This window comes from Xiphias gladius, chromosome 15 (assembly GCF_016859285.1).
Source record: "Xiphias gladius isolate SHS-SW01 ecotype Sanya breed wild chromosome 15, ASM1685928v1, whole genome shotgun sequence".
Lineage (NCBI taxonomy): Eukaryota > Metazoa > Chordata > Actinopteri > Istiophoriformes > Xiphiidae > Xiphias > Xiphias gladius.
This window is the reverse complement of record NC_053414.1, coordinates 8,082,405-8,094,511: the sequence shown is the minus strand read 5'-3', so window position 1 is coordinate 8,094,511 and position 12,107 is coordinate 8,082,405. Positions and strand designations below refer to the sequence as shown.

Sequence of the window (12,107 nt, the reverse complement as noted above, 5' to 3'; positions counted from 1 at the left end):
TTCTACACTGTGGTATTAGTAGTTTCAGGCCACTGAAGTGAAGGATCTGAACTCTTCTGAACGCCACTGCCGCTGAGCAGTTTAATCTTTAACACAGATTCACATTTCTTACGCTCTTCGTACGTTTTTCTCTGTACGAATCTCGATCTCGGAATCGGAAAAAAATCCGCTTTATTGGCCGTGTGTGTGTGTGTGTGTGTGTGTGTGTGTGTGTGTGTGTGTGTGTGTGTGTTTGTTTTATCCATACAAGGAATTTGACTCCGGTATTCCAGCGGATCCCGCCGTACTTACACACAGAACACGGTGCCAATGACAACGTCCAGGGAAGGTACAGCAAAAACGAGGAAAACAAAGCCGAGCAAAGATAAATAAACGTAAACCTGAGACTCTGTGAGTGAAGTGAAGTACAAGTACCTCAAATTTTTACTACCACAAATGTACCTAGTTACATCCCTCCACGCTCACTCCTCTTGCAGCCAGCACCTACTGTAATAAATAGCCTGACATATGTATTGTAATGAATATAGTTCCGTCTTAAATGACTTAAAAAAAAAAAAAAAAACACGGAACATGTCTAGCGTGTATAAATACACGGGAGCTTCCCAGCGGCAGCTCGTCTCGCAGCAGCGGCCCGGAAGTGTTTGTAAAACGGTTAAAAGCCAGTTGACGGAAGCTAGTTAGCGTTAGCCGTCAGCCGGGTTCAGTCATTGTGCAGGGATGGAGGTGACACGAAAGAGTGAGTAGCCAGCCACATTTCGCACACTTTGTTTTCTTAGTTCGCCTTGTACATCGTGAAAATGTAGAACGGAGTACTGACATGGGGTGGGTTTATAATGGGCAGGGCTCTTTCATTCTTTTGTTTGCGCTACCAGCTAGCTAACTAGCTAGGTGGCTGCGAGGGAAGAAGCACGGCTGCGGGTTCGTGTGCTCCTCTGCTGGCTAGCGCGCTTCCCGCATCGCGCTAATTTACTAATACGGTATTAATGCACTTTCACTTTTCCCAGATTATAAAGACTGTTTAAACACGGTGTACAGCGCGATAGAGGACGCTGACTTCCTTGCCATCGATGGAGAATTTTCAGGTAACCGTGTAAGAGTTGGAGCAGACGAGTGGGGATTGGAAAACGCCAACGCTGTGTCTGCAAAATGTGACATGTGTTTTTGTGGTTTGTTTTGTTTTTTTTTTCTCTTTAGGGATAAGCGACGGTCCAAATGTCTCTGCACTAACCAACGGGCTGGACACACCGGAGGAGCGATACACGAAGCTTAAAAAGGTCAGCAGAGTGTATTAGTTGCTGCAAACCTCCAATCAAGTCGAGCCAGTTTTATTTATAATCCCGTTATCACAAATCGCACATTTTGCCTCAAGGGGGTTTACAGTCTGTACAGCCATGCAACACCCTCTAATCTTAAACCTTCGAATCTGAGAAGGAAAAACTCCCCGGAAAATCTTTTTAATGGGGAAAAAATATATATATATATGTGAAGGATATGATCGAGCAACTTCCAGACCCTGCCAGACAGACAGGACCTCCCCTCTTGGCGATGAAGACCTGGAAGGAGGACAAGACTACATGAACACAAGGGAGACAAAACTCAAGCACACCATTCCCAAATATAGGAGAAAGGAACAAATGCACAGGGGCTGAGGGGGGGCGAGGACAAACATGCGCACAAGGAGGAGAGGCTGAAACTCCTGCGGGACGTAGATCCAGTGCATCCCAGTTTCCTTCCATTGACCTGCAGCATTATATTGTTTGTTTTTATCTCACTAAACCTCTTTCTCTCTCTGTCCACCAGCATTCCATGGACTTTCTGCTGTTCCAGTTTGGACTGTGTACATTCAAGTACGATCAGGCAAAGTCAAAGTGAGTGACATCTGCTGAACATATTCAGAATTTCAAATCTGACCCTGGCATCGTGCGACAAATTAGATGTACCATCTCCCAAAGGACTCCTAACACTGTCGACTGCTCATAATTAGATGTCTTATTTATTATATTAAGAAAAGATCATATTTTGAGACCAACGTGGTTCTTCAGTAGGTTCTTCAGAGAAGGCGCCAACTTGTTGCGAGTCCTCTGGGAGACAGTTTTTGAACACGCTACTCGGACAGGATAAATTTGTGTGCATTGTCAGACTGATAAATTACAGTTACTCCTTGTACCATCTCCTGAATTTAGCGAGGCTGGACTAACAAGTGGGCCACTGCCCCAGGGTCCCATTTATATTTACTGTGTACCAACTGATTTATCCCAAGTTCCATTGCCAAGGCCATTGTCAGGGTTTTATGCAAAAACAGTTGTCAACTAAGTACTAATAATGGAAGTGATCCAGCTTTTATCCTCCATTTTCTGTTTCTCTCCAGGTATGTCACGAAGCCTTTCAATTTTTATATATTCCCGAAACCGTTCAACAGGACGTCCCCTGACATAAAGTTCATCTGCCAAGTAAGTCAGTGTTGTTCGTCAGGGTAATGGTGTTACTTCCCGGTGAACAACTGAGATAAGCAACTTTTAGAAACAGTGTTTATAGATGGTTTAAAATACTTCCTGCTTCGTAAGATATGAGAAGATTATTTCGCTGTTTAGGTTTTTTGCTTGAAAGTTGGAAGATCGTCTTTGTCGTTTCAGAGTTCCAGTATTGACTTTCTGGCCAGTCAGGGATTTGACTTCAACAAGGTGTTCTGTCATGGTGAGTGTAACACAGACTGACAGTGAAATGCCCTTTTTGTCTCATGATGTCTAGTGCTGGGGCTCTCTCCTCAATACCTGACCTACCAACTGATTTGAGTTCATAGCAACACGTATCAAACTCTTACATAACTACATAAGCTGGTAGTGAATGCTTGGTCAGTTTGTTCTTGAATTAGTTATCGCCTGATTTAGATCAAAATCTTGTTTTGGAATTTGGAAAGTTTAAGTAATTTTTAAATAAAAAGAGGTTTCTGAAGAAGGTATTTTGTACTGAAAAAGGAATCCTTTTCAGATTAGTACTACAACTCGGGTTTTGTTTTTTGCACTAGTATTTAAAGTTGTTTTTTGTTCTTTTTTTTCTTTTTCTTTTTTCTTTTTCTTCTTCTTTTTTCTTTTTTCTTTTTCTTCTTCTTTTTTCTTCTTCTTTTTTCTTTTTCTTTTTCTTTACATATTACCGGGTCTCTATGTTAAGTAAGAACAAGCTGTTACCGGTACTGGAACAGCTGGTTCTGGGGTTTTTTTTTTTTGTTTGTTTTTTTTTTGCTTATCACTCAGACTTGTGATAGTGGTCTCTTGTTAGCCTGGTTCCAGACCTCTGACAAAATGAAATGTCATTTCGGCCTGATTTTATTTGGAACCGCCTTTGTAGAAACCTAGTTGACGTTTACAGTCTGGGGAAAGTCTTTATTTTCCAAACTGTGGCAACCATGTTGCCAGTGAAAGTAGAGGGTTATGCTGCCACTTAGGTCTATAGCTTCAAAATTGCAATTACACATAGAAGCTGTAGAGGCTTAGCAGAACCCGCAGGAGCAATGATTGCTCTGGTTCACTTGTATTTTCCTCTTCCTTTTTCCCAATGCTGTGAATTTGTTGACAACATTGAGGAGTTTAAAAAATGCCTGACATCTTGCAAAAACTATAGCTCAACCAGTTTTGTTTTTATTTTTTTCATCTTGCAGTAGACTTTCTGGAACGTGGACTCTGTGTCACAAATATTAATTTGATATAAAGCAATAAACTGAGTTTGGCAAGTGTTCAAGGACAGTCAGTGGGTAGAGCAACTACAGAACTTCAGTTCACTACGCAGAAGTAAAATTCAGATCTTCCTGGTTTTCAAAAGGAATCCCGTACCTAAATCAAGAAGAGGAAGCCCAGCTGAGGGAGCAGACAGAGGAGAGGAGGCATCAGCATGCTAACGGTGTAGGGACACCAACCTACATCTCCCCATCATCCTCCAAAGGCCCCGCGCATGTACCTGAGGAACATAAAGACTTCATCAACAGGGTGGTGTAAGTGTTACAGTACATATGGAGTATCCCAGATTCCAGCTGTGAGGGGAAAACGCATACACCGAAGGCAGCGTTGTGGCTCAGACCATGGTAGTATTTATTTTAAAAAAATAAATAAATAAAATATATCTCTTTTTCCACACAGAGAGAAAGTCGAGGCCCTCTTCACTAACTCAGAGAAGACTTTGGATTTGGACCCGTGTACTGGGTAATCTAGCCCTTCTCTCATAAAGCCACATCTACCCTGTTTGTTTGTATTTACCACGTCGATATTTGTATTTTAATCTGTGTATATATTTATATTTCCTTACCAGCTTTCAGAGAAAGCTGATATACCAGACCCTGAACTGGAAGTGAGTCACTTAGCACTTGGCCATTATTTTTGTTACTGTGTTTGTTTGTAATAGATTAACATTTTCTCTTGCTCTCACAGGTTTCCCAAGGGGCTTCATGTGGAAACCATGGAAACAGAAAAGGTTAGAAAATGTTTTACTTCAACTTATCTTGCCTCCTGGTTTGTTGTTATGTAGAATTATGGATGTGATTTCTGTATGTTTGCAGAAGGAGCGATACATCCAGGTCAGCAAAGTAGATGAAGAGGAGAGGAAGAGGAGGGAGCAGCAGAAACTAGAGAGAGAGCAGGTGAGTTTACAAATAAAAAATAAAAATATTCCAGTCACACTCCTGTTCTATTCATCAAGATAGTGTATTGAGTTTAGAAATGCATACATTTTTGTGACATTGTTGTTGAGGAGAATGCGCTACTTTCTGACTCCACCTAATATTTTTACCCCACACGTCTCTTCCCCCAACAGGAGGAGCTAAATGATGCTGTCGGCTTCTCCAGGGTCATCCACGCCGTCTCGAAATCTGTGAGTCAACAGCTACTTTTTTTTCTGTTAAAGTACCTCTCATAGTTAAAGGTTTTGAATAGCGCACACACACAAAAAACCCATAAACAGTGATACTAAAGTATAGACTGTCATGAATCAGGAAAACTATTTCACAAGATACATTATTCAACCTTGGTTATAGTTTTTTATTGCCAATTCAGAGTGTTCTAGTTGTTTGAAATACCTTTTGGGTTTGTTAAATCAGACTTGTACGCCTAACCCATTTAATCTGACGCACAGGGTAAACTTGTGGTTGGCCACAACATGCTGTTGGATGTGATGCACACCATCCACCAGTTCTACTGCCCTCTTCCAGAGGTACACACTCAAGATGAATATTTTAAATATGGGACCTTTTTTTTGCTACACAAAATGGCAGTTTAAAGCTAAGTAATGTCCTCTATGCATAATTTATACCAATGCTCTTTTCTGCAGGATCTTCAAGACTTTAAAGAGGTCACAATGTGTGTCTTCCCAAGGTAACACCACTCTTTTGCTAAATTTGTTTTCATGTCTTCACAACAGATGCTGTTCTTTGCTTTTATTTTGTTCTATGTGTTGTTTATCTGTCTTACCAATTGACTTGCAGACTTCTGGACACAAAGTTGATGGCTTCCACTCAGCCATTTAAGGTAGACATGTTAACTTATATTTGTTTAGTTTGTTATCTTTAGTAAGTAAGTCTGTTGTCCGGTAAATTTGTTCTCTGCACTGTAAAATTATACTGGGAGTTACTGTGAAGCAGGGTCAAATTTGTCTTTTGTCAACATTCTCAACCAGTAAGTGAGTTTTTAAGATGTGACTAATGAACGCAGTTTGTATTTAACTGGTTATGAATATGGCCTAAAAAGGCAACTCGAGCAAAAAAGTATGCATCACTCCAAAGATTTCTTTCATGATTTTGTGTTCTCTAAATTATAACATTTAACGTTGTTGTTGTTGTTGTTTTTGTGTGTTTTTTTAATTTTAACACCTTTTGTGTTTGTAGGAGCTGATCACTAACACCTCTCTGGCAGAGCTGGAGAAACAGCTGAAGGAGAGCCCCTTCAAGCCACCACAAGTTGGTGAGTAAATACACTTAACATTTGCCTGAAATATTCTTCGCTATAAATAAATCCTGCTGAGACTTTTTTTTTTTTTTCTTCTCTGTACTGTTTCAGAAACGGCAGAGGGGTTCCCCAGTTATGACACGGCCCAGGAGCAGCTCCATGAGGCAGGGTACGATGCCTACATCACTGGCCTCTGTTTCATCTCCATGGCCAACTACCTGGGTAACACACACAATCAAGACCGGTCCTGTTTGCAAATATAAAAATGTGTTTTAATATATAAATTGTCTAAGTTGGTCTGCTTGACATTTTCTTTTCAGGCTCTTTCTTGACTCCACCCAAAGCTTACATCTCAGCTCGATCCAAACTCATTGAACCTTTCTTCAACAAGTAAGAGATGCACTTAAATTTATTTACAACACTCTTTTATTAAGTGTTATAAGACTTCAAAGAGAGGCTTATACTTCTGCTTTCTGTCCTCAAGACTTTTCCTGATGAGGATAATAGATATTCCCTACCTCAACATCACAGGACCAGATTGTGAGTAAAATATTGTAGCACAGCATGGCTATATGCCAGAATTGTTGCATTACCTACTGCTTGGAAGTTTTGCCATACTTAAAGGTGCCCTATGGAGTTTTTGACCAATAGTAGCTCCTTGGAGTAATACTTTTTTTTTATAAGTGGGTCCCTGTTTTGTACCTATTGTGCACCAACAATACACATTCCTGTTGCCTGATTCGCACTATTCTGCTGAATGATAGTTGGTGGCAGTAATACACAGAAAACAGTAGCAATGCACGTGGCAAAGGTAGTGAAGAGGAAGATTGCAAGCTAGCAAACATGGATGTAAACAATGCACATTTTAAAAAATATATATATTTAGAATTTACCTTGTAAATGTTTTAAGGATGGAAATGCATTTAACATGCTTGTGGGGCCTTAAGCATACAGAATTCCACAGGGCACCTTTTAAGCTGCTTTAAGTGTTATTTTGACCACTAGGGGAAAAAAACACCAACACAAAGCCTCAGCCCTGGTATGCTATCATCTTAGCTGTATATTTTGGCCTTCTAGGTACTTACATTTCTCAACTGGCTACTTGCTATCTTGAGCTTTTGAGTTTTCTTTTGATTCAGCATTGATATGAAATATCACTTAACGAAGGTTAAAATTAATACCGCAGATGCCACTTCTCCACCTCACCCTTCACTGTTTGATTTGATTTGATTGATTGGATTGATTGATTTTTATTTCATTCATTCCTTCATTCATTCTGCTATTCTTCTACAGTGCAACCCAAAAGAGACCATGTCCTGTATGTCACCTTCCCAAAAGAATGGAAGACTAGTGACCTCTACCAGCTCTTTAGTGCCTTTGGTAAGACATTATTTTGTACGTTAATTCTGCTTGCAAACCAGTATGACCTATAATTTATCACTCACTTTCTACTTCTGTTATCTACTCAGGGAACATCCAGGTTTCATGGATAGATGACACATCAGCATTTGTGTCCCTAAGTCAAACAGACCAGGTACAGATAGGTGAGTCTGACCTCCTTCCTCACACGAGACTGGAGCCTTGTCATCTGCGCAAAAACAAAAAAAAAATGTTGAAGCAATCCGTTATCGTCTTCCTCTCATCCTGCAGCTATGAACACCAGTCGCTATGCAGAGAGTTACAGGATCCAAACATATGCAGAGTACATCCAGGGCAAGCAGCAGGAGAAGGAGAAGTTTGGGCAGACTGCCAAAACCTGGGGAGAGGACGGCTGGGTGAAACCTCACTACACCACCTCTGCTTCTGCAGGTGGCTTTGGATATTCCAGGTACGCCTGTGCTGCTGCACACTACTTTTTTTTTTTTTTTTTTCCCCCTCTCCAACATAATATTCTGTGTGGATTTTTCTGCCAGTATCTCTAGTTTTTATTTACATACTGCTGTATGTATGGCCTATTCCTTTTTTTTGTTCCAGGGGTGTGAGGAAACGCAGCATCAGTCCGGTTCAGGGAGAGCAGGGGAGCGGAGAACCTCTAATTGCAGATGGCTGGAGTCACTTCTCATACCCGGATAGCACAGGCAGCAAGAAGATGAAAACTGATGGTGTGTGAACATATGCATGCATACGTACTTTCCTGCTGTAGTTTGGTAAGATGCAGGTTTCCCCTAAGATAGTACTTAGCAGAGATTTAGTGTGGCCTAGGGAAGAGGACAGGTGGCATTGTGAATAATCGTCACAACCAAGGCATTAGTTTTAACGTCGGATTTTTATATGGCCACCTACTCCAAACAGACGGGTCAGATGCATTCTGGATTGACAACATGGTCTTCACACGCATTTTTGCTTGACATTTTAGCGTTTCATTTCAATTGAGGATGCACAGAGTCAAGTCAATTTTATATATATATATATATATATATATATATATAACCGCCAACTCATAACGGAAATCTCAGGGCAATCATTTCAGACCAAGTAATTTCAATAATGTATCTTGGGGGTTTTTTTTTTTTGTTTTTTTTTTTCTCTCCCTCCCCCTCACTGAAATATTTACGGACAAGAGTTTTGCAACATATGGTTTGCTGGATTCATTTTAACATCCCTTCTGATGTTACTGCTGTGAGTTTTAAATCATCACAACTTTTTTTCATTTTTCTTCCGGTTGTGCTTTTTGTATTTCAAGATATGTGTCGATTTTTTTAAGATTTCTTGAACAATAAGTAGCCATTGGTCCTGTGTCTGGGGCTGTTTTAACCCCCTGTGTCTTGGTTTTGAACTTGCTTGACCAGCATAAGTTTTGTGATGGTTGGTGTTACACACTGACTTTACTCCCGCCTAACTTTAAAGGTTGTCTAAGCCTGATTTTGCTGTATTTTCAAATTTTGTGTTCTCTGTCACGTGAATTACTGGGTAAAAATATACATGACGTATAAGGAGGTCTAATGTAGTCTCTCATGCTCCAGTTGTCACTGTGTTCCTTAGATACAAGTGGAAAGGCGAATGCTGAAGCTGTTGAGAGCAAGACATCAGAGGGCTGGTTAAAGACAACGTACGTGAAGTGGAGGTGATCATTTATGCCGTTACTTTTTAGCCTGTTGGCTTTGATTTAAGCCTGTTAATGCTTGCTGTGCCCCGCAGAGATGCATCAGACTCAGCAGGGTTAAGTCCAGTCCCTGATGAGGAAAGTCATGAGGGCACAGATCCAGGCAGTGATGCTGAAGGGACGGTTACCTGGCAACAAGCTCCGACGGTCCACGGGAGGAAAGGTCAAAAGAACAAAAAGAAGTCTGAAGGTGTGTTTGTCAGGGCTTGTTAAACCTTTTGAATCTGATGTCCATTAATCCAACTATAAACGAATAGGAATTATTATGTTCCTTTGCCTCCTAATCATTGCATTATGATGATTTCTTCAGTATCAAAAGTAATTCATTTATATTTGTCTCTACATCAGCAACAAGTAATGAATCATGGCTTTCCACTGTGTAGATTTTTTTTTTTTTTTTTTTTTCCCCCCATAATTGTGTAGCACTAAAGACATGCAAATTGATGGTATTTCTGAGTAGGCAAACTTATCTTTTTTAAAACAAAATGACAACATCCCAATGCTCACGGTGACAATGTTAACATGCTGATGTTTAGCAGGTATGGTGTTTAATTTGTGCAACATCTCGACGTGTTAGCTTGCGAACATTTTGCTAAATAGTATTAAACACAAAGTACAGCTGAAGCTGATGGGAAATTTCATTAGTTCGGCCGGCTGGAACTTAATGAAACGTTAAAAGGATCACCAGAGTGATTAAAATCCTTCCTGAGTGTCTGTACCAAATTTCATTGCAGTCCATCCAATAGTTGCTGGCCACTTCACTCAACACACACACATGGTGGGACTAAAACTAGAGGGGAAAGTCAGGGGAGTCACCAAAGTTATTAGGATTGATCCTCTGGGGACCATGAATGTCTCTACAAAATTTCACGACAATCCCTGCAGTTGTTGAGATTTAATCTGAACCAGAATGATGGATTCCCACACTGACATTGTCATACTCAGCACAACAACGCTAACGTGGCAAAAAGCCTACGATTCCGAGGGATCAATGTTCCAGTCAACAAGATCTCTATATGATCACCTGCAAATCAGGGTACTTTAAGTGTGCTTCTTGTTATCTTAACATGTCTCTCCCTCTCGTGTACAGCGGCTGAATCTACGACATCGCTGTTTGAAGTTCCTGAGGTCTGGTAGCGAGAGGTGAGGAGTGGAGAGGCCACTGTCCCACACTGGGCTTCTGCTCAGAGTCTCTTCCTAAGCACTCGGGGCACTCTCCTGTAAGGTCATACATCGCTGGGAGTGGTGCATACCCCAAATTCATTTGTTCGCTCAAAAGCTGTGGATACCGTGTCCAAAGCTGCCAGCCAAGCTACTTGACTGGACTATTGAAAGAGAGAACACAAGCCATAACGACAGCTGCCATATTTTGATCTTCTACCGGAGGAGCAAGCAACTCTTTTTTGGGTAAACACACACACACAAATATACCATGAGATCTAAACTTTAGAAATGTTCATTGAATCTCTGATGTGTTCAGAATGGAATCTGCCAGCACAGCCATGCTATCACTTTGGAAATCATTCATCAATTTTAATGACGCGTCACCTCTAGTCAGTCTTATATTTTGTGAGCGTGAGTTGTGTGCGAGTTCGTGCATGTGAGGGAGATGTACTTTTTCTCTAGTGTTTGTATCCCTGTGAATCCGTTTCATAAATTTTGAGCGGTTAAAAAAAAACCACTTGACAGGTCCTGTAGTTTACAATGTCAGGGTTATTTAGTATTTTAATGCAGTCAAAAATTTTTCCATTTTAAAAGAAAACGTAAGTTCTGTCAACTCCGCCAGTTTTATCAGACATATAGTGGGGTCCAAAAGTCTGAGACCATTATCCGTTTCAAGTGAATGGGAAAGTGGGAAAGACTTTTGGAAGCCACTGTATATAAGCTTATCAATGATAATGTGATATTTATTATTGGTGGCATTTTGACCCTTCATGAGGTGCTTGTTTCGTTTTTTTTTTTTTTTTTTTTTGTACAGAATTGTTTTTCTTCACTTTTTTTTGTGTTTAATGTTTTGTAACTGTGTCAATCTACAACGTCAAAGTATGTTCTAATGCAAAATGTGTAAACGTTATGAAGACAGACATTTTTGTATAAGATCAAGTTTAAAAATCCTTAAATATTTCCTTGGAAAGGGGAAAGAATTAAAGAATGTTTCTTAGTATCTCTGTCTCTGTATCCTCTGTTCTCAAACTGATCAGCTGAAACTAGGGGCGTTCTCCATGTTAGTCACTGCACCGTAACCAGCTCTAGGAACTTCTAGTAGTTACGCGTTCACGCCAGCGTGGCCAGAGGCGTTATGTTTTGGGGTTGTCCGCCCGTCCCTCCCACCCTCATGGGCGCGGTATCGCAGGAACACCTTGAGGGGAAATTCTTCACATTTGGCACAAATGCTCACTTGGACTCGGGGGTGAAATGATTTAGATTTTGGTGGTCAAAGGTCGAGGTGACTGTGATCTCACGTCCGTCCCATTCTTGTGACCGTGATATATCAGGAACGCCTGGAGGGAATTTCATTACATCTGGTGCAGAAAGGTCAAGGTCACTGTGGCCATAACTCAGGAATTAGTGCACTAATTATGACACCATTTCATTCAAATGTCTAACAGGATAAAATAATGAGGTGATGACATTTTATATCCAAAATGTCAACTTTGCTGTGAAATCCTAATGTTCTGCAAAAACATTTTTTCTGGCCATTATTCAACGCCATAACTCAGGAAGAGAAGAAGATATTGTTACCGTATTTCGCAGTTAGTCGGATACTGAATTGGTGACACTAACCTTGTGTGCCCACTTAGAAACTGTGGTGATTGTATGGATCGTGTGTGTGTGTGTGTGTGTGTGTGTGTGTGTGTGTGTGTGTGTGTGAGAAGCAGCCGCAGCCACGTTTTAGAATTTGTAGCTTCTTTGCAGCATTGTCTAGTGTCATGGCTAAAACTTTGTCTTCTATCAGAAACAGCTTTATTTGTCGAGCATGTGAACACACACGTAGGGAAGTTCAGCGGGGTTTTATTCGATCTCGTCCTTCTCTCTGCAACAAGCTGCGAGTCACATTGTAGAGTTTATTCCACTGC

General features: G+C 40.7%; 1 protein-coding gene across 1 annotated transcript; it reads left to right on the top strand.

Moving 5' to 3' along the window:
* Positions 1–622: 622 nt before the first annotated feature.
* Positions 623–11,194, top strand: parn (poly(A)-specific ribonuclease (deadenylation nuclease)). Its single transcript, XM_040145383.1, has 26 exons — positions 623–736; positions 1,005–1,082; positions 1,195–1,274; positions 1,801–1,868; positions 2,369–2,450; positions 2,634–2,694; positions 3,817–3,985; positions 4,131–4,193; positions 4,300–4,338; positions 4,419–4,461; positions 4,547–4,627; positions 4,801–4,857; positions 5,119–5,196; positions 5,314–5,357; positions 5,468–5,510; positions 5,867–5,942; positions 6,039–6,149; positions 6,248–6,317; positions 6,412–6,467; positions 7,221–7,307; positions 7,397–7,471; positions 7,578–7,755; positions 7,902–8,029; positions 8,910–8,976; positions 9,066–9,220; positions 10,121–11,194. Exons 1-26 carry the CDS (start codon positions 718–720, stop codon positions 10,165–10,167), a joined length of 2,055 nt encoding a protein of 684 aa, XP_040001317.1. The 5' UTR covers positions 623–717; the 3' UTR covers positions 10,168–11,194.
* The last annotated feature ends 913 nt before the right edge of the window (positions 11,195–12,107 follow it).